At 47.3% G+C, this 21670-nt stretch overlaps 3 protein-coding genes across 7 annotated transcripts in view; 1 reads left to right on the top strand and 2 right to left on the bottom strand.

Annotated features, from left to right (window-relative positions):
- LOC148145055 (uncharacterized) overlaps nucleotides 1-21670 on the bottom strand; it is a 222097-nt gene that overhangs the window by 19678 nt on the left and 180749 nt on the right. The gene's annotated exons all lie outside the window — the stretch shown is intronic.
- The window catches only part of LOC148145059 (uncharacterized), a 114082-nt gene that overhangs the window by 46246 nt on the left and 46166 nt on the right, over nucleotides 1-21670 (top strand). The gene's annotated exons all lie outside the window — the stretch shown is intronic.
- LOC148145053 (uncharacterized) overlaps nucleotides 3769-21670 on the bottom strand; it is a 258116-nt gene continuing 240214 nt past the window's right edge. For 2 of the 5 annotated variants that reach the window (XM_087975594.1, XM_087975597.1), the window contains exon 2: nucleotides 3769-5844. In XM_087975594.1, the coding sequence (XP_087831720.1) occupies nucleotides 4470-5438 (969 nt within the window). In that variant the 5' untranslated portion in view covers nucleotides 5439-5844 and the 3' untranslated portion in view covers nucleotides 3769-4469. Of the gene's footprint in view, nucleotides 5845-14024; nucleotides 14125-14447; nucleotides 14808-21670 lie in introns of those variants that run through there. The other 3 variants (XM_087975598.1, XM_087975596.1, XM_087975595.1) reach the window with 3 other exon arrangements.

Below are 21670 nucleotides of genomic sequence, written 5' to 3'. Positions count from 1 at the left end.
GCACCAGAAGGGAAGGAAGGAAACGAGAAGAGTGTTCATCTTTGGGGACTCAATAGTTAGAGGATCAGATAGAAGGCTTGTTGGGAATGAACAAGACTCGCGGTTAGTGTGTTGCCTCCCAGGTGCCAGGGTGCGTGAAGTCTCAGATCGTATCTTTGGGGTCCTGAAGGGAGAGGGTTTCCAACCCCAAGTCATGGTCCATGAAGGTACCAACAACATAGGTAGAAATGTGAGAAACAGAACTCACTCACAAATCAATCAGCCTGAGACAAAGCCTTCGAAACAAGAACAATTTATTATAGTCTTGCAAGTATCGGACACTTCTGCAATCAAGCAGAAATGCGCGCCAAAACAGAGCCTGTTAGCTTTCTTATTGAGTTTACAAGTTGCGGGATCAAGCCTCCCTTTTCCCATCCTATCATAAGCCGATTACCTCACTTGTCAGTTATTTTCTTATCTGGCCATCCTGCTGTCCTTGTCTGCATTCTTTGTTACAGCTTGTTCTTTTATCCAGTTTCTCTTTTCATACTATAAACTTTATTGTGAAATGCCCCTGTTGCTTCTTTTTATGGTCAACTACAACACTTTAAAGTTATTTCCCAGCTTAAAACTATTTTCTTTAAAAGACCCTCTATATTCATTAAAGTCTAAGCCTTAACTATGCGACAGGCTACAAGAATTCTGCGACCGTTTGTATAATGTTCCCCTTCACTTGCCCCCACTACACCCCCTCACCTGGTGGTGCTATTCGAGTGGGTTTAAACTAGCTCAGCGGGGGATGGGAACCGGGGGGCGTAGCTGTCGTACACAGGAGTATGAGAGTAGGAAGGACAGGGACAGGATTTCAGGGTCACAGGAATGTGCTGGCAGACAGCGAAGTGGTTTGAAGTGTTTCTACTTCAACGCCAGAGTATCCACAATAAGGTAGGTGAGCTTGCAACACGGATAGGTACCTGGGACTTGGATATTGTGGCCATTTCGGAGACATGGAGAGAGCAGGGTGAGGAATGGATGTTGCAGGTTCCAGGGTTTTGATCTTTCATTAAGAACAGCCAAGGCGGTAAAAGAGGGAGAGGCGTGGCCTTGTTAGTCAAGGATAGTATAACGGTGGCTGACAGAACTTTTGATGAGGACTCATCTACTGAGGTAATGTGGGCTGAGGTTAGAAACTGGAGAGGAGAGGTCACACTGCTTGGAGTTTTTTTATAGGCCTCCGCAGAGTTCCAGGGAGGTAGAAGAGAGGATTAGCAAAATTATTCTAGGTAGGAGTGAAAGGAACAGGGTGGTCATTATGGGGGACTTTAACTTCCCCAACATTGACTGGAAATGCTTTCACTCTAGTACGTCGGATGGATCAGTTTTTGCCCAGTGTGTGCAGGAGAGTTTTCTGACACAGTATGTCGAAGGGCCGACAAGAGGGGTGGTCACTCTGGATCTGGTGCTTGGTAATGAACCAGGCCAGGTGTTTGATTTAGTGGAAGGTGAACACTTTGGAGAGAGTGACCATAATTCAGTTCGGTTTCATTTAGCGATGTAAAGAGATAGGAACATGCCACAGGTCAAGAGCTATCGATGGGGCAAGGGCAATTAAAATGCAATTAGGCAAGACTTAGGATGCATAGAATAGGGTAGCAAAATGCAGGGGATGGGAACAATTGAAGTGTGGAGCTGGTTTAAGGAAAGGATATTGTGTGTCCTTGATAGGTATGTCCCTGTCAGGCAGGGAGGAAGTGATAAGGTAAGGGAACCGTGGTTTACAAGAGAAATTGCATCTCTTGTTACAAAGAAGGAAGAGGCTAATGTGTTGATGAGGCAAGTTGGTTCAGATGAGGCGATGGAGAGTTACAGATCAGCTAGGAAGGATTTAAACAGAGTTAAGAGCAATGAGAGGACATGAGCAGTCTTTAACACATAAAGGAAAACCCTAAAGCTTTCTATAGGTATGTGAGGAATAAAAGGATGATTAGGGTAGGAGTAGGGCCAGTCAAAGACAGAAGTGGGAAGTTGAGTGTGGGCCCTGTGGAGATTGGAGAGGTGTTAATGAATATCTCTCATCGGTCTTCACTCAGGAAAAGGAGAATATTGTAGAGGAGAAGAATGAGGTACGAGATATTAGACTCGAAAGGATCGAGGTTAGTTGCACACAGGTGTTATCAATTCTAGAAGGAGTGAAAGTAGACAAGTGCCCCGGACCGGATGGGATTTATCCAAGGATTCTCTGGGAAGCAAGGGAGGAGATAGCAGAGCCTTTGGCTTTGATATTTGAATCGTCATTGTCTACAGGTTTCGTACCAGAGTGGAGAATTGCAAATGTTGTGTCCTTGTTCAAGAAATGCAGCAGAGATGACCCAGGTAATTATAGACCAGTGAGCCTTACTTCTGTTGAAGGAAAGCTTTTGGAAAGGAATATTAGAGATAGGATTTATAATCATCCAGCAAGCAACAATTTGATTTCAGATAGTCAACATGGTTTCATCAAGGGCAGATCGTCTCTCACAAACCTCATTGGGTTTTTTGAGAAAGTGACCAAGCATGTAGATGAAGGTAGGGCAGTTGACGTGGTGTACATGGACCTCTGTAAAGCCTTTGATAAAGTTCCACATGGTATGCTGTTGGAGTAAATGCAGAGGCATAGGATTGAGGGTGATTTAGCAGTTTGGATTACAAACTGGGCTTTCTGAAAGAAGGCAGCGAGTGGTGGTTTATGGAAAATATTCAGCCTGGAGTCCGGTTACTAGTGGTGTGCCACAAGGATCTGTTTTGGGACTACTGCGGTTTGTCGTTTTTTTAAATGGCTTAAACACAGGCATAAGTGGATGGATTAGTAAATTTGCAGACGACACTAAAGTCGGTGGAGTAGTGGACAGTTTGGAAGAATGTTACAGGTTGCAGGGGGACTTGGATAAACTGCAGAATTGGACTGAGAGGTGGCAAATGGAGTTCAATGCAGCTAAATGTGAGGTGATTCACTTTGGGAAGAATAACAGGAAGGCAGTGATCTTGGAGTCCATGTACATAGATCCCTGAAAGTTGCCACTCAGGTGGATAGTGCTGTGAAGAAGGCATACGGGGTGTGAGGTTTCATTCGTAGAGGGATTGAGTTCCGGAACCGCAACATCATGCTGCAACTATACAAAACGCTGGAGCAGCCACACTTGGAATATTGTGTATAGTTCTGGTCCCCATATTTCAGGAAGGATGTGGGAAGCATTGGAAAAGGTGCAGAAGAGATTTACCAGGATGTTGCCTGGTCTGGAGGGAGGGTCTTATGAGGAAAGGCTGAGAGACTTGGGTCTGTTCTCATTGGAAAAAAGGCGGCTAAGGGGGGATTTGATAGAGATATATAAGATGATCAGAGGATTAGATAGGGGAGACAGTGAAAGACTTTTTCCGAGGATGGTGACATCAGCTTCCCAAAGTGAATCACCTCACATTTAGCTGCATTGAACTCCATTTGCCACCTCTCAGCCCAAGTTTATCCAAGTCCCCCTGCAACCTGCACAAATTGAGGGGTGACAGATTTAAGACAGATGTCAGAGGCAAGTTCTTTATGCAGAGAGTGGTAAGTGCGTGAAATGCCCTACCTGCTAAGGTAGTCAACCCTGCCACATGAGGGAAATTTAAACAGTCCTTAGATAAGCGCATGGTTGATTTTGGGATAGTGTAGGGGAACGAACTGAGAATAGTTCACAGGTCAGCGCAACATCAAGGGCCGAAGGGCCTGTTCTGCGCTGTATTGTTCTATGTTCTTTGTTCTATGTTTTAAACTTAGTGCAGGAGGCTGAACGAAATGAACAGTTTTAAATGAAAAACCTCTTGGAGCTCAAAGCTTTCAATGAGAGTCTGAGCCCGGTGGTAAGTTCAGGGTAACCTTTATTGCAACCCAACTTTGTTACAGCTTCAGATCCCCCCCAGCAAAAAGGCAGGGAAAAAGTATCTGCTTTTTGAACACCTCAAGGTCAAAGTACACACACCACACCTCCCCTCCTCCCCCTGCCACCACACTTCCCCTCCCACCACGCTGTCTTTGCTATTGGCCAGCACCAAGTTGTCCCTTTGTAATCGGATCCTTGGTACAGCCATAACCCGGAGAAAGTATTGCCTCACTCAGCAATTTCAACCCATACCCTGTCTCCAAGTAAGTTTCTCCCCGCTCATTTGCCAGGAAGGGGCAGTGTAGTGTCAACCAGACTGCTGTGGGTCTGGAATCACGTGTAGGCCAGACCGGGTAAAGGATGCAGCTGGAACGACTGAGTGAATCCTTTCCCACAATGGCGGTTCCCTTCCCTAACAAGGGAGAGAGTGAATCAGATGGGGGCTTTCTCCCCCGCACCATCCCCTCCCTGAAACGGTCTCATCGTTTCTGACCGAATACCAAATCTGCCATCTGTCGTGGGGGGATTCGAACCCGGGTTTCCCCAGAACCGGGTTGAGAGTCCAATCTATATTGGCACTCGGCCGTCACTCCTTCAATCCCCCTGTGATGGCACGTTAACTCGCTGGTGCCTCTGCAGGTTGTAGTCGTCAGTGAAGCCCTTCTCGCACTGAGAGCAGGAAAATAGCCTCTCCCCTGTATGGACCCGCTGGTGCCTCAGCAGGTGGGAGGCCTGGGTAAAGGCCTTCCCGCACACAGGGCAGCTGAAGGGCCTCTCCCCCGTGTGGACCCGCCGGTGGGTCTGGAGGTGGGAGAAGCAGTTGAAGCCCTTCCCGCACTCGGGGCAGCTGAAGGGCCTATCCCCCGTGTGGATACTCTTGTGGCTCTGCAGGTTGAAGGAGGTGGTGAAGCCCTTCCCACACTGAGAGCAGGTGAACGGCCTCTCCCCGGTGTGGACACGCTGGTGGGTCAGCAGGGTGGAAGATCTGTTGAAGGCCTTCCCGCACTGAGAGCAGCTGAAGGGCCTCTCCCCCGTGTGGATCCGCTGGTGCTTCCGCAGTTTGAAGGAGTAGGTGAAGCCCTTCCCACATTGAGAGCAGGTGAACGGCCTCTCCCCTGTGTGGATCCGCTGGTGGGTCAGCAGGGAGGAGGATTCGCTAAAGGCCTTCCCGCACTCAGGGCAGCTGAAGGGCCTCTCCCCCGTGTGGACCCGTTGGTGCTTCCGCAGGTTGGAGGAGCAGGTGAAGCCCTTGCCACACTGAGAGCAGGTGAACGGCCTCTCCCCGGTGTGGATCCTCTGGTGGATCAGCAGGGAGGAAGGTGTGCTCAAGGCCTTCCCGCACTTGGGGCAGCTGAAGGGCCTCTCCCCCATGTGGATCCGCTGGTGGGCCAGCAGTTGGGAGGATGTGCTGAAGGCCTTCCCGCAGTCGGTGCAGGGGAATGGCCTCTCCCCAGTGTGACTGCGCCGATGAGTCTCCAGGGCAGACGGGAAACGGAAGCCTTTCCCACAGTCACCACACTTCCACGGTTCCTCCACAGGGTGGGATTCCTCAGGTTTCTCCATGGCCACAGCTTCAGCTGCACACAAACACGTGCAGAGCCCTCCCTGCCGTGAAATCCCCTTTCCAGGCCGTATAACTGTTTCAGGCTCCTCGCACAGTGCGCTGCAACAGTGGGGTCTCTCGTCCAGTCCCACTGATGCGGAAAACGTCCTCAAACAGGAACCAAAAAGCGTTGATCCCTCTCATAGAAATCACACTCAAAAATCATTGTTGTCCTGATGGATTGAGTGACTGTCAGACATTGACATCAAAGTGAGGACTGCAGACGCTGGACAGTCAGTCGAAAAACGTGGCACTGGAAAAGCACAGCAGGTCAGGCAGCATCCGAGGAGCAGGAGAGTCAATGTTTCGGGTATAAGCCCTTCATCTGTTGATTTTGAAACTTCAGTCTTCAGATTTTCAAATACTCTGCAAAAAGAGATTACAAAAGTCATGACTATCAGTGCAGGGTAGAAATTCAGAACAAGCAATTCTACTTTCTGTGGAATATTCTTTTGTTATTCCACAAAATTGAAAGCACCATCCCACTCTCTCTCCCCCCCTGTTCTCACTCCGTTCTAACTAAATCCCCTGCAGGTGCTGATTCAGGATCTTACAGGGGCAGAAAAACCCAAAGCATCAAGACTGACATCTCTCTGAATTTTGGATAACTCCACCTGAAATTAATATCTTTCACAACACTGGGATCCTGCTGAGAGTGAGCAGGTCTGATTGTGGGAAGCAAAAAAAAAGGTGTCCATTCAGGGTGAACCTGCAATGCAGCTTCTTGAGGAAGGACCAGACACAAAATGGTTAATGACCCCGAGAAGGTGGGAGCAAAATGAGACATCAAGGCGTTAACACCAACACATTTCAGTCAAACTCTTCTGCTCCCAGTCAGGGCAAAACATGCTCTGAAAGTCCAGCCTTCACAACCACACTTCTGCTTCCACTGAAGACAATGAGAGTCAGACAGCGCAGAAACAGACCCTTTGGCCCAACCTGCCCAGATATCCTAAATTAATCTAGTCACGTTTGCCATCACTTGGCCCCTATGGGGGCTGGGTGCTGGCAGCTGGGACTAAATTGGGTTGGCTATCTTGTCAGCAAGGACGAGTTGGACCGAAGGGTCTGTTTCTGTGCTGTACATCTCTATGACTCCAGTTCCATTTGCCATCACTTGGCCCTGACCCATCTGAACCCTTCATATTCAGATGCCCGTCCAGGAGCATTTTAACTTGTCATCGTACCAGCACCCACCACTTCCTCTGGCAGCTCATGCCATTGCTCAAGCGACTCCACGTTGAAAGTGTCTGTTCTGATGCACCAGGTGACATCAGGATAATCTCAGATCGTTCCAGATCGCATCGATACTCAGTCAGTGGCTTTCCCAATCAGGATGTTGTACGTGATCAAACAGGTCAGTGGGTAGGCGATCCCCCACCTCTTAGTTCAAGTATCTCTACAAGATCTCCCTTGCTGGAGGGTCCCTTGGAGACTTCAACTGGACTTCATTGAGTTGCAGAAATGAGTTGAGTTGCTATAAATATGTTTTTCTTATTGCTGATGTCTTTTCGAAATGGATTGAAGCCTACCCTCCTCCTAACGCTACTGCTGAGACTGTGGTGTAGATTTTGTTTCAGGAAATAATTCCCTGCTTCAGTATACCTGCGAGCATTAGCTCGGACAATGGACCACACTTTGTAGGTAATATTAACGGAGAACTCTGTTCCCAGCTTTGTATTTGTCGGCAACTGCATGGTGCTTATCATCCTCAGGCGGCCGGACTTGTTGAATGTTTTAACCAGGCTCAAGACTAAACTTGCCAAATTAACGGCCGAGTCTGGCCTCTCCTGGTTATGCTAATCCCTGTGGCCTTATTCCAGATGTGATCCATGTCTGTGGGCAAGACACGACTGTCTCCAGCTGAGAGTCTCTCTGGTCACCCCCTCCGTACCCGTTGGAACGATTCAACTCCCTTCTCAGTCCACTTCCACCACATGACCGAAGCAATGATTGGTTATGTTCTTGCTCTAACTAGTGTTATGCGTGCCTTTCACTCCCAGGAGCGTGCGGCCTACAGTGATGTTCCCTCCCTTTCAGCCTTGTCACGGGTAGAGCCTGGTTCGTTGGTGCTCATCAAGAACTGGACTGGCAAAGGTCTCCATCCTCGTTGGAGGCCCCTTCCAGGTTTTCCTTCCCACCCCTACAGCGGTCAAAGTCGCTGGGTGCTCAGCTTGGGTCCACCTGCACCATTGTAAATTGATTGACCGCACCAATCAAAAGTGGGGAAGAGGAGGAGAGAATCCTGGAATCCCAACAAAAGGAGTGGACCCTGTCCAGTTGGGTTTTTGAATCTTGCTGTTGTTCTAATGTTAATCATATTACAGATACTTGAACTAAGAGGAGGGACATGTGGGGCATCGCTTATCTCCTCACCTTTCTGATCACGTACAACATCCTGATGGGGAAAGCCACTAAGTATGGATGCGACCAGGAATGATCAGAGATTATCCACCACCCATGCTGAGGAGATGTCATCCAGTGCACCGGACCAGACGCCTTTGACGTGTGGAACGTGATGAAGATTGATTATTGCAATGGACTCTTACATCAGAAAGACCAGATGGTCCATCTAGACAGTAGAAATCAGTGGGAGTTACCATGTCATTACCATGTTTTTTTTTATTTTACCTGTAGAAGCAAGCCTAGTGCGGATAAAAATAATCAACCCCGTTATTATGGTAAATATTTTAAGGACACGCAGGAACACCATCCCATTTTGCAGGACAGGCCGACTCCAGAAAAGGGAAGCCTGATAGGGGAAACTCCTCAATCCACAAAGAACTTATTGATACAGGCCCACAGAACGCTCTACCAGAGGCAGTAGTATGTCACTCCTCTCTATCAGGAGATGACTTACTTGCCCCGTCCCCAGTCCCCGATTCCATTCTATTCATCAGACTTCCTGCTGCCGACCCTGCGAAGAGAAATATCACTTTCCAATACCTCCGGTCTGTGTATACAAACAGCTGGTGTAACACTGGCTGGGGTACAGTAGGACTTATGTGGCACATGGACCTGGAATGGAACCCTTCCCTCGCGCATTTATAGGGCTTTTCTCTTTTCAGAACCTGATACTGTCACCAAGACCATGTACAATAGGTCTAAGGGAGAGCCACTTGGCCCATTTTTTACAGCGCTCAAGCAACTCCTCTTGCAAAACATCAACCCTTTACTCCTGTAGAACTGACCAGACTCCCTGCTGTAACATTTCAGTAACCGATTTTGCCAAACTCTCCCTAATATATACCAAACCAGACTATTATTTCTTCAGCTAAGGTAAAGCTACCAATTTCCTTGTCCTGGATGGCAAAGATGTCCCTCATAAGGTCACTATCAGAGCCCATGTTCCCACAACAGTACCTTGTCCTGGCCAGTGGACAAGTCGATGGAACCTCCATCTGAGGAGGATGCAGTGGTCGGTCTCAGCCAACCTTGCTCCACCTGGAAGGATCGGCAGGGGTGACAAGTCAACAGAACCGCAATTCTCTCTTTGACGGCCTGACCTTTCGAGGAAATAAGACTAAAGAGGCTCTGGAACAGAGTAAACTGGGATTATCAGACCTGTGTCTTTTACTCTATGCAGAATCGGTATGCCTTAGACTATATACTCCCCCAGGAGGGTGAGGTCTGCACCATTGTCCAAGATAAATGCACTACGGGTATTCCCGATCTCACTGGCAATATTACTAAGATACAAGAAGAGATCCAGGCATTCCTTGACTGAATGACTGAAGGAAATGTGTTGCTGGAAAAGCGCAGCAGGTCAGGCAGCATCGAGGGAACAGGAGAATCGACGTTTCGGGCATTAGCCCTTCCTCAGGAATGAGGAAAGTTGGTCCAGCAGGCTAAGATAAAAGATAGGGAGGAGGGACTTGGGGGAGGGGCGTCGGTGGTTGGGTTGATTGGTCTGGGTGTCCCAGAGGTGTTCCCTGAAACGCTCCGCAAGTAGCCGGCCCGTCTCCCCAATATAGAGGAGGCCACATCGGGTGCAAAGGATGCAATAGATGATATGTGTGGAGGTGCAGGTGAATCTGTGGCGGATATTGAAGTTTCCTTTGGGGCCTTGGAGGGAGGTGAGGGGGGAGGTGTGGGCGCAAGTCTTGCACCTCCTGCGGTTGCTGGGGAAGGTGCCGGGAGTGGAGGTTGGGTTTGTGGAGGGTGTGGATCTGACGAGGGAGTCACGGAGGGAGTGGTCTTTACGGAATGCTGATAGGGGAGGGGAGGGAAATATATCCTTGGTGGTGGGGTCCGTTTGGAGGTGGCGGAAATGGCGGCGGATGATGCGCTGTACATGGAGGTTAGTGGGGTGGTAGGTGAGGACCAGTGGGGTTCTGTCCTGGTGGCGGTTGGAGGGCCGCCTACTTGCGGAGCGTTTCAGGGAACACCTCTGGGACACGCGGACCAACCAACCCAACCACCCTGTAGCTCAACATTTCAATTCCCCCTCCCACTCCACCAAGGATATGCAGGTCTTTGGACTCCTCCGTCAGACCACAGCGAAACGACGGTTGGAGGAAGAACGCCTCATCTTCCGGCTAGGAACCCTCCAACCACAAGGGATGAACTCGGATTTCACCAGTTTCCTCATTTCCCCTCCCCCCAGCCTGTCTCAGTCAAATCCATCAAATTCAGCACCGCCTTCCTAACCTGCAATCTTCTTCCCGACCTCTCCGCCCTCACCCCAGTCTGACCTATCACCCTCACCTTGACCTCTTTCCACCTATCACATTTCTGACGCCCCTCCCCCAAGTCCCTCCTCCCTATCTTTTATCTTAGCCTGCTGGACCAACTTTCCTCATTCCTGAAGAAGGGCTAATGCCCGAAACGTCGATTCTCCTGTTCCCTCGATGCTGCCTGACCTGCTGCCTTTTCCAGCAACACATTTCCATCTCTGATCTCCAGCATCTGCAGACCTCACTTTCTCCTGAATGACTGAAGGGACCAGTTGGGGAAACTGCAGATCGGGCTGATGGTACAACTGGCTTATCAATTTAGCTATGTCTGTTTGTTGGTATTGGTATTGTTAGGTATTTAATTGCTAGGCTTATGAGGTCCCTTAGTGATATAGATTTGCCCCAGAAGATGCTCCTTTTGCGATCCGATGGCTCACCCACACGTGTCGATGGTAATGATAAATATGACCAGATGAGCTGCGAAGATGGTGGTGCCGCTCTACAGGATGTTGATGGCTGGACCACCTTGAAGGGCATTCGTTTGGACTAGCCTTCTCTTTCAGTGATCGTGGTGCAATCAAAGGGAGGCATGAGTGTGTGGGCATCTGGGTGATAAAGTCTATAGCCTTAAAACTTGTCTTTAAACATTCAGACTAAAATGTAATGCTGAATTATTGAATACATTTACTGCACTAGAAAATAAACAGGCAGGAAAGCTCAGAAAGAGGGCAGAACTTAAAGATAGGGACACCTGGGCTCACCAAGTGATAACAAGATGCTGTGAGGCAATTAAGAACGTTTTCCTCAGCATCGGTGAATCTGTATGAACAGGACCCCAAGTGATAACATTCACAGCCGTTCCCTTGTGAAATGAATGTAAGTCTTTGAATCTGACCCTGAAACAAGACTCGGTACTATCCATAGCTTTGCAATTAATGGTTGGATCTTGTCCATTATAACATATTCTTACTACCCCTTGCAAGCGGGGCTTTCACAAAATAAATCTTTGCTGGCGTGAGAGTTCAAAAGGGAGAGACACAGACAGACACAGAATTGAATTGCATTTTGGGACTTTATGATGAGAGGTTTTTATTCCAGGCTTCCAAAGAGTGCGATCTCCAGGACAAACCAAGAGAGAGGCTTTACAGGTCTGACTCCACAAAGGATTCCCTGGGCTGCATCAAATCTCCACTTTAACATGGGAGGTAGGACAAAATGGCTTCTGCTTGGCTCACTCAGTCAGAACTGAGTCAGGCAGATACTCGTGACTCAGAACAAATAAGGATCCACAGACTGGTGTAAATCCGGTGAAAAAAAATTGCAAATGCAGAAGTAACAAATGTAAACCTAACCATTAATCGTAGAAATTACAGTTTAATCCTAACCACCAGACAGAACAAACACGATTCCAAAAACAGGTTGTCTACAAGAAATTATGATAGATGGACGCCACAGTGGTTAGCACTGCTGCCTCACAGCGCCAGAGACCCGGGTTCAATTCCCGCCTCAGACGACTGACTGTGTGGAGTTTGCACATTCTCCCAGTGTCTGCGTGGGTTTCCTCCGGGTGCTCCGGTTTCCTCCCACAGTCCAAAGATGTGCAGGTCAGGTGAATTGGCCATGCTAAATTGCCCATCGTGTTAGGTAAAGGGTAAATGTAGGGGTATGGGTGGGTTGCGCTTCGGCGGGGTGGTGTGGACTTGTTGGGCTGAAGGGCCTGTTTCCACACTGTAAGTAATCTAATCTAATCTAATTAGATTAGATTCCCTACAGTGGGGAAACAGGCCCTTTGGCCCAACCAGTCCACACTGACCCTCCGAAGAGTAACCCACCCAGACCCATTTTCCCTCTGACTAATAATGTATCAAACACTATGGGCAACTTAGTATGACAAATCCACCTGACCTGCACATCTTTGGACTGTGGGAGGAAACCGGAGCACCCAGAGGAAACCCACGCAGACACGGGGAGAATGTGCAAACTCCACACAGACGGTCACCCAAGGCTGGAATCGAACCTGGGACCCTGGTGCTGTGAGGCAGCAGTGCTAACCACTGTGCCGCCCTCGGCTAAGTCAAATGTGCGCGAGGACATGGCAGGATCTGATTGGTTGTTACTATGTGATCATGCTCAATGTCTGACTCTAAACAATGGACATAAGTTCTATCCAAACTCTGTAAAAAAGTCGGCGGATTCTTTTGGCACACTAGAAGTACTCATCGGTGGCCCCGTGGTTAGCCCTGCTGCCTCACAGCACCAGGGTCCCAGGTTCAATTCCAGCCTTGGGGGGCTGGCTGCGTGGAGTTTGCACATTCTCCCCATGTCTGCGTGGGTTTCCTCCCACAATCCAAAGATGTGCAGATGTGGTGAATTGGCCATAATGTTGGGTGCATTGGTTAGAGGGAGATGGGTCTGGGTGGGCTACTCTTCAGAGGGTAGGTGTGGACTGGTTGGGCCGAAGGGCCTGTTTCCACATGTTGGGAATCTAAACTAATCCTTCTGTGCTGATCAGAGTCTACTGACCCGGCTGTATCAAAGAATAAACTATTGTTTGTGTGATTGACAAAAGAGTCATTTCCAGGTGTGTTTATTGACCAATCCCAGAAATCCGAAGATCCGGACAGCAGTCCAGATCAGAACAACCAGACAGGAAATGGTTAATATCCCCAGAATGTGGGGAGCAAAATAAGACACCAAGGCATTAACACCAACACCAGGGAAAAACTGAACATAGAGACGTGACAAACATTAGTGGCAAGCCAGAATCACAGATGTACAGCACAGAAACAGTCCCTTCAGTCCATGCTGACCAGATATCCTAAATCAATCTCGTCCCATTTGCCAGCACTTGGCCCATGTCCCTCTAAATGTTTCCCGACATATATCCATCCAGATACCTTTTAAAAGCTTGTAATTGTACCAGCAGTCACCACTTCCTCTGGCAGCTCATTCTTTACACACACCACCCTCTGTGCATAGGAGTTGCCCCTTAGGTATATGGTGAGGGTGAGATTTAAAAGAAACCTATGAGCAATCCCAGATCAAAGATCTTGTCTGTTTACGCTCGCCATGCCCCACATTATTTTATACAAGGTTGTAGGGTCACCCCTGTGGGATATAGTTAAAGCAGTGTTACTTCTGCAACCATAATTGCTTCTGCGAGGTAAATGAACTAACGCCAGTGTATAATTGTTTCAGCCAAGAGTGGAGTTAACAAGAATGAAAGCAATGTGAAGGAAATATATAATTACTTTTGTATTAGCTAAAATGTGCATACAAGAATGAAATGTGCCTGCAAACAATGGTAGATGTTACAAACAGATAAGGTGCTGTGAGGGGAGAGGGTGTAGGTTAAGCTAAATTCCTCTTACTAATAGTAATAAGCATCTGTTCCCTGCTTCTGCCAAAACAAAAAAAAAGCCACAATCAAGGAGGTCAGAAGGCTCAGTGTCGGCGAAAAATGGGAGGAAATGTTGCTTTCGCAAACAAGGAAGCAGCTGGCAGTGAGAGGATATACACTAACACTTTGTTCACGCACAAGGCCGGATAAGGCAAGAAATAGACAAGAGTAATGGGCGCCACCGGGAAAGAATGGAGGGACAAACCGATCTTTTGCGGGTCAGCTTGTAACATCAGGACGGGGGTAAATGGGAATGAGGGAAAGAAGCTGAATGTGCTGGAGCAAGGTGGAGGAAGGACAGAGGATGTAAAACCGGTTTGAAGCTGCAATGAGAAATATTGCATGTGCTGTACTTGTACCTGTTGCAGTTACTGGTGCATTTTAAACATCAAAACAGGAGATATCCAGCCCTCCCCCTTCCCAATCTCTATCCTTCAGTCCCTCCTCACCCGGGTAACTAAGACACATACCTGAGTTTGCGGAGGCTGCTCCCTCCCTGCATTCACTCCAGTTGCTACAAGTGACCAATTTCCCCTCCTCCCATCTCTGTCTCCCTCCCAGGATGAAGAGTCGGCCAAGGGGCGGGAGATTCACTTTGAAACTGACAGGGCCACTTCCGCCTTGTGACGCCACAAAGGATCTAGGGGCGGGGCGAGGAAGAGTGACGGTTCAGGAGGCGGGGCATGGCCAACAGCGGAACGCCGCACTGCGCATGCGCTGCGCCTGCAGCACACGGGGAGGAAAACACACTTTCCAAAAACCCCTCCCTTCAGAGAATCCCCAGAGTGTGGAAGCAGGCCACTCGGCCTCACCGACCCTCCCAAGGGTCACCCACCCACACCCATTCCCCTATCCCCATTGCTCTTCATTTATCCCTGAGTCATGCACCTTACCTGCTTAGCATGGCCAATCCACCCTAACCTGGGCACTATGGGTAATTTAGCATAGCCAATCCACCCTAATTCAACATGGCCAATCCACTTTTTATTAGAGTGGTGCTGGAAAAGCACAGCAGTTCAGGCAGCATCCGAGGAGCAGGAAAATCTTCGTTTCGGACAAAAGCCCTTCATGAGGAATAGAGGCAGAGTGCCTGCAGGGTTCAGATCCGAACTCTGCTGGTTTAAAGGTGGTCCGGAGTCTGTGTAGGATGAGTTGGTTACAGAGGCAGGCACTGAGGAAACAAACGTGGCTGTGGTAGCGAGTCTATTTGAGGACATGGTCAAAGAGCCTCAGGGCAGAGGAAACGTGTTGGGAGTTGCAGTGGGAGAGGGATTCCTTGAGATTCTTGTAGAGAGAGGAGGAAAACTTCTTCAAGGCAGGCATCCTTGCAAGAGGATTCACTGTAGGGTTAAAATCAACTAGGTAAAAACAAGGACTGCAGATACTAGAAACCAGATTCTAGAATCACACAACTCCAGGTTGTAGTCCAACAGGCTTCTTTGGAAGCAGTAACTGTTGGAGTGCTGCCTCTTCATCAGGTGGTTGTGGAGGATAAGATCCTAAGACACAATTTAGAGCAAAACAGTCCAGTGTCCTGCCACTGAAATGGTATATTGAACAAACCTGGATTGTTCAGTTTTCCACCTTTTCAAATAGGTTACAGGTCTCATTACAATGTAAATCACAGAACATCTTGTTGTCACCTTCAAGATAACAAGGTTTTATAGCAAAAGCTCAAGCCATGATTAAATGGCAGAGTGGACTCGATGGGCTGAATGGCCTTACTTCCGCTCCTATGTCTTATGGTCTTTTCTCAGCTCAGACAATGCATTAAAGGTGTGAGGTCAGAGTCTGCCTGTATCCCAATCTTGAGTCAGACTGGTTCTGTTTCCAAAGTCGAATTTACAAACTATTATATGTATTGACTGCCTGCAGATTTTTCCTTTAAAAAATGCACATATATCTGCAAATATACATCTCTCCCCCCCCCACATACACAAGTTTGTTGGGTGAATTTGTTCTTGCAGAATTATGTCTTACTTTGCTCAAAAACTGCATGAATCCATGTAAGATTCTGTAAGTCAGTTTAACCATTGTGGCACAGACAGTCTCACACAGGGGAGCTCACACCTTCAATACATTATCTGGGCTAACGCGACACCAATTGGTAAAGTTCACTTGAGGATTTAACTATTTTAAAAGGTTTTGTGATTTACATTTGAAAGAACTGAAACTATCATGGTCATTCGAACAGATGAGAGACTTAACAAACAATCCGGGTCTTTTTCAATATATAATTTCAGTTACATCACACTATAAACTGTTGCAATAAATTCTGTGTCTTACAATCTTATATTCCACAATCCCCTGATGAAGGAGCTGCACTCCGAAAGCTACTGCTTCCAATTAAACTTGTTGGACAGAATTCCTCAAGTAGGGCACCATAAGAATCCTGGGAGACTGCTATTTCCTGTTTACTTCATAATGAACAAACATTAAGCACGATCGCCTATTTATTTCTCATTTTGTTTCATTTTTCTTGTTTAATTCCCTGCGATGATGTGGGAGAATTATTAGATTTGGGTCAGCCATTTGGTCACATATTAAAGCCTGGAAACCATTTTGAATCTCGGCTTAGTGCCTGCTTGCTAAAGTTTGTGTTTCCCAGGCTCAGCGGAGACGGTTGGCCTTGCAGCTGTGCTGCTTCCTGATAAACAAATTCTTTCCTGACATGGGGCTTTATTTCCATCCCCCACAGTTGGCGATTCAGGCAGGAGGTACCCTGGTCCTGCCAGGTCACCGGCCGATATCCTTTGAGAGATAAAATATAAAGGGTGATTGCTGCTTTTGTTGTGTCCAAAATAAAGAGGAAAGCTGGCCAGGGACAAAAGTGCTGTTAGAAATGTTGATACAATTCTCCCTACTCAGCCACAAGATACCAGTGAGAGAACTCAACAGGGTCCTAGCGTCTGGACGTAATACTGCTGAGAGCACTTGTGCTTTACAAAGTTAGTAATAATGAATTTGCTTACCCCAGGGTTATGAGAGGTGAAACCCTATTTGAATGAATTTGGCATACAGGACACATTGGGCAATTATTAAAGACTCTGTTGTATTTCCCTGGGTTATGGACTCATGCAGAGACACAAACAACTTGTATTGAAAAGTGTTCGATTTGCAAATGGAACAAAGGAGAGGTATATAGAGTTTGCACACTTGGTCAAGCAGCAATGTGTCACAGCCAGGATTTATGAGGCTCAACTCCCTAACTTGGGCTGCTCTGGAATGTGAGTGCCTCATTAGCCTTGGAAGGAAGGAAGGAATAAAGAAAAGCTGACAAACTAAGATATGAAGCAAGTTGGAAAATGTTACAGAGAGACACACACAGGCAGAAGTTTGCAGGAAAGTTAACACTTCATAATCTGGTTTCAATGCACATTAGCCTGGGTATGGTACTGATATCACAGGGGTCTCAAAAAGGGTACTCCCTCAATACTCAAACCAAAACATGGGTGCCCCCTGCTGGACTGGTTTGTGTTCATTCTTTGCTGCTGCCTGTTTCAGTTGATGATGTACATTATTGTTAACACTCTCAAACCTGGTGGCACCCAGATTTTCGGAAAGCAGCTCGGAAAAGATCTGAAGCGTGTTTAATTTGTAAACAAACAAGGTGCATACTCGAAGAGGGATGCCCTGTTTGTTAACCACCTCCTTGCTTGGTCGGCCTTTTTAAATTGTCTACAACTTGCTTATATAGTATCACCTCGCGTACATTGTTATGAATATTGTCTAATAAGAGTAGATGTATTTAGTAGCTGAATCAAAACCATCCCAATGACTGAAACAGCTGACACTGGATTGTTGGACAAGTGGGAAATATTTGCAGTTAACCAAAGCACTTCAAAGTTTACAGTCACGGGTACGTCAAGCTGAAGAATTAGGACCGGGGCATATTGGAGCCTGCTTCCTCGGGCAGAGAGTTCCACAGATACACTACTCTCTGGGAAAAGCAGCAGCCCTCACTTCCTCCTCCTCATCTCTGTCCTAAACCTACTCCCGCAAAGCATGAGGCCTAGTCTCAGCCACCAGCAGAAGTGACTGGATAGGGTAGTGCTTCATCCTCTCAGTGCAATGAATTCCCACTTTCCACCAAAATCCCAGATGTACTCACTTCGTTGCTTGCTGTCTCACAAATGAAAGATTTCATTGTAACTTCTTCCGGTCCCAGGAAGGGCAAAGCATCTTTGAAAGCTGCTCTGAAAACCCAGTCTTCACAACCACACTTCTGCTTTCACCGAAGATAGTTGGAGTCATACACCACACAAACAGGTCCTTCAGCCCAACTCGTCTATGCCAACCATATATCCGAACTCAATCTATTCTATTTGCCAGCATGTGGCCCATATTCCTCAAAACCCTTCCTATTCATGTACCCATCCAGATGCAGAGGGATGTGGGCCAAATGCTAGCAAATGGGACAAGATTACTTTTGGATATCTGGTCGGCATGGACGAGTTGTACCAAATGGGCTGTTCCCGTGCTGTTTGACTCTAATCTTCTTCGGTGAAAGCAGAGGTGTGATTGTGAAGGCTGAAGTTTCAGAGCAGCTTTCGGAGATGTTTTGCCCTTAATGGGAGCAGAAGTTACAATGAAATCTTGCATTTGTGAGACAGCAACTGAGTGAGTAAGTAAGTACATCCGGGATTTTGATGGAAGGTGGGAATTTGTTGCATTGTGGGGATGAAGCCCTACCCTATCGAGTCATTTCTGTTGCTGGATGAGACCAGGCCTCAAGATTAGGAGCAGATTTAGGACCGAGATGAGGAGGAACTGCTTTTCCCAGAGAGTAGTGAATCTATGGAATTCTCTGACCACAGAAGCAGTAGAGGCATTTTCACTCAGAGAGACCTTGGAGTGCAGATTCATAGCTCCTTGAAAGTGGAGTCACAGGTCGATAGGATAGTGAAGATGGCGTTTGGTATGCTTTCTTTTATTGGTCAGAGTATTGAGTACAGGAGTCAAGAGGTCATGTTGTGACTGTACAGGACATTGGTTAGGCCACTGTTGGAATATTGCGTGCAATTCTGGTCTCCTTCATATCGGAAAGATGTTGTGAAACTTGAAAGGGTTCAGAAAAGATGTACAAGGATGTTGCCAGGGTTGGAGGATCTGAGCTACAGGGAGAGACTGAATAGGCCGGGACTGTTTTCCCTGGAGCGTCAGAGGCTGAAGGGTGACCGTATAGAGGTTTATAAAATCAGAAGGGGCATGGATAGGATAAATAGACAAAATCTTTTCCCTGGGGTGGGGGAGTCCAGAACTAGAGGGCATAGGTTTAGGGTGAGAAGGGAAAGATATGAAAGAGACCAAAGGGGCAACTTTTTCACACAGAGGCTGGTGTGTGTATGGAATGACCTGCCAGAGGAAGTTGTGGAGACTGGTGCAATTGCAACATTTAAGAGGCATTCGGATGGGTATATGAATAGGAAGGGTTTGGAGAGATATTGTTTGGGTGCTGGCAGGTGGGACAAGATTGGGTTGGGATATCTGGTCGGCATGGGACGGGTTGGACCAAAGGGTCTGTTTCCATGCTGTACATCGCTATGACTCTAAACTCAATACACAGTTGAATGGGTATTTGCAATGGTAGGGGAATGAAGGGTAGTTGGGACAATGCAGGGAGGAGGAGCTGAGTTGATGGATAGATCAGCCATGATTTTAATAAATAGTGGAGCAGGCTGGATGGGCCAAATGGCCAACTCCTGCTTCTATTACTATGAAACTATAACCCTGCATTTCCCATGGCTAACCCACCTCACCTACACGTCCCTGGACATTCTGGGCAATTTAGCATGGCCAATCCAAATCAAGGCCAGTCAGCAGTATAGTGATGTGGAAAATGAACATCAGAGTGTGATAGAAAGGGACAAGGGGAGTAAATGTACCAGCAATCAAAACTGGATATTAAAGGTCACAAAAATTGAAACTAAAAACAGTGTGTCTGAATGTGTGCTGCATTGTAACAAAAGTGAATGAGTTGACTGCACACATTGAAGAGAATAATTATGATCCGAGACTCCTTACAGAGACATGGCTTCAGGGTGGCAAGGATTGGATCCTGAATATCAAGGGGATAGTCAGATGGGAAGCTCAGTAAAGGTAGAGGGTTGGCACTGCTAATCAAAGCACTGATCACAGGGTAGTCTGGTGTCACCTCGGATTTCAGGTCCTGATTTCTCTGTCCTCTGTTGATCTCCCTGTTCCCTATTACCCCTTCTGGAACAATAAAACATTCAGTAATCATGCCCCAACCTACAATCTCCCAGCCTGTCAACCATCCAGGCACAGAGTGTAGTCATAACAGGGAATTAAACAAGAAAAATGAAACAAAATTAAAAATAAATAGGTGCTTATGCTTAATGTTTGTTCATTCAGAAGTAAACCATAAATAGGGCTCTCCCAGGATTCTCATGGTGCCCTACTTGGGGAATTTTGTCTCCCTTCCATCTAACTATTAGCACCCAGCTATGATTTACAACAATATTTACAACAGAAGTAAGGCACCTGTTCTCAAATAGGCAGAGATAGACTGATGTCGATTTTTGTTTCTCTTTTGTGCAAACACACACACACGTCCATGGGGGTGAATTTGTATGTGCAGGTTCGGGGGGATTGGCTATGCCAAATTACCCATAGTGCCCAGGCACGTGCAGGTTAGGGTGGATTGGCCATGCTGAATTATTTTGTGCCCAGGGATGTGCAGGTTAGACGGGGTAAATGGAGAGCAACAGGTGTAGGGGAATGGGTGTGGGTGGGTTAACCTTCAGAGGGTCAGTATGGAGACTTTAGGCCCAGTGGCCTGCTTCCACACTGTGAGGGTTCTCTGAAGGGAAGGGGTTTTGCAAACTGTGACTCGCCTCTTGATATGTTGATGTCACAGCAGGGAAGTGGCCCTGTCCGTGAGTGAATCTCACTCTGTCTGGGCAACTCTTCATCCTGGGAGGGAGACAGAGATGGGGGGAGGGGAAATCTATTCACTTATAGCAACTGGAGTGAATGCAGGGAGGGAGGAGACTCCACAAACTCAGGTATGTGTCTTAGTTACCCGGGTGAGGAGGGACAGAGGGATCGACGTTGGGAAGGCGGGAGGAGTAGATAGCTTTTCTGTTTTAATGTTTAAAATGCACCCGATTCCCACCAGTAACTGCAACAGGTACAAGTACAGCACATGCAATATTCCTCATTGCAGCTTCAAGCCGGTTTTGCATCCTCTGTTCTTCCTCCACCTTGCTCCAGCACATTCAGCTTCTTTCCCTCATTCCCATTTCCCCCCACCCTGATGTTCCAAGCTGACCCGCAAAAGATCCGTTTGTCCCTCCATTCTTTCCCGGTTGTCTTTTGTGGGTTTTGAAAACTTTCCCAGTCCTCTGAGGATTGGAGTTGGGAGATTACTTTGTGCACTCTCCAGGACATTTGTTTGGCTACTTTTGGAGTATTGTGTGCAGTTCTGGTCTCTCTGCTCGAGGAAGGATGTTGTGAAACCTGAAAGGATTCAGATAAGATTGACAAGGATGTTGTCAGGGTTTGAGCTGAACAGGGTGGAGCTGTTTTCTGTTGAGTTTTCAAAGGCTGAGGGTGACCCTACAACCGTTTATAAAATCATGAGAGGCATGGATAGGGGAAATAGAAAAGGTCTTTTCCCTGGATGGGTCATAGGTTCAGGGTGAGGGTGAGATTTAAGAGGAACCTAAGGGGCAACTCCTATATTCAGAGGGTGCTGTATGTAAGGAATGAGCTGCCAGAGGAAATGGTGATGGCTGGTACAATTACAGCACTTAAAAGGCATCTGGATGGGTATATGAATAGGAAGGGTTTAGAGGACATAGGCCAAGTGCTGACAAATGGGACTGGATTAATTTAGAATACCTGGTTGGTACTGATGAGTTGGACCAAAGGGTCTGTTTCTGTGCTGTACATCTCTATGACTCTGGCTTTCCACTAACATTTGCCACGTCAATAGGTCCACTTTCTCTCTAATGTCGGTGTTAATGGCTTGACATCTCATTTTGCTCCCACCTTCCTGAGGACGTTAACCATTTCGTGTCTGGTTCTTCCTCAAGAAGCTGCATTCCCGACTCACCCTGAATTGACACATTTTATTTGCTTCCCAAAATCA

Source organism: Chiloscyllium plagiosum, unplaced genomic scaffold (genome assembly GCF_037043375.1).
Source record: "Chiloscyllium plagiosum isolate Xiang-an unplaced genomic scaffold, Cpla_swu_hap1 HiC_scaffold_27, whole genome shotgun sequence".
Taxonomy (NCBI): Eukaryota; Metazoa; Chordata; class Chondrichthyes; order Orectolobiformes; family Hemiscylliidae; genus Chiloscyllium; species Chiloscyllium plagiosum.
The sequence above is the reverse complement of the archived record's forward strand: the minus strand, read 5'-3'. Positions and strand labels throughout refer to the sequence as shown.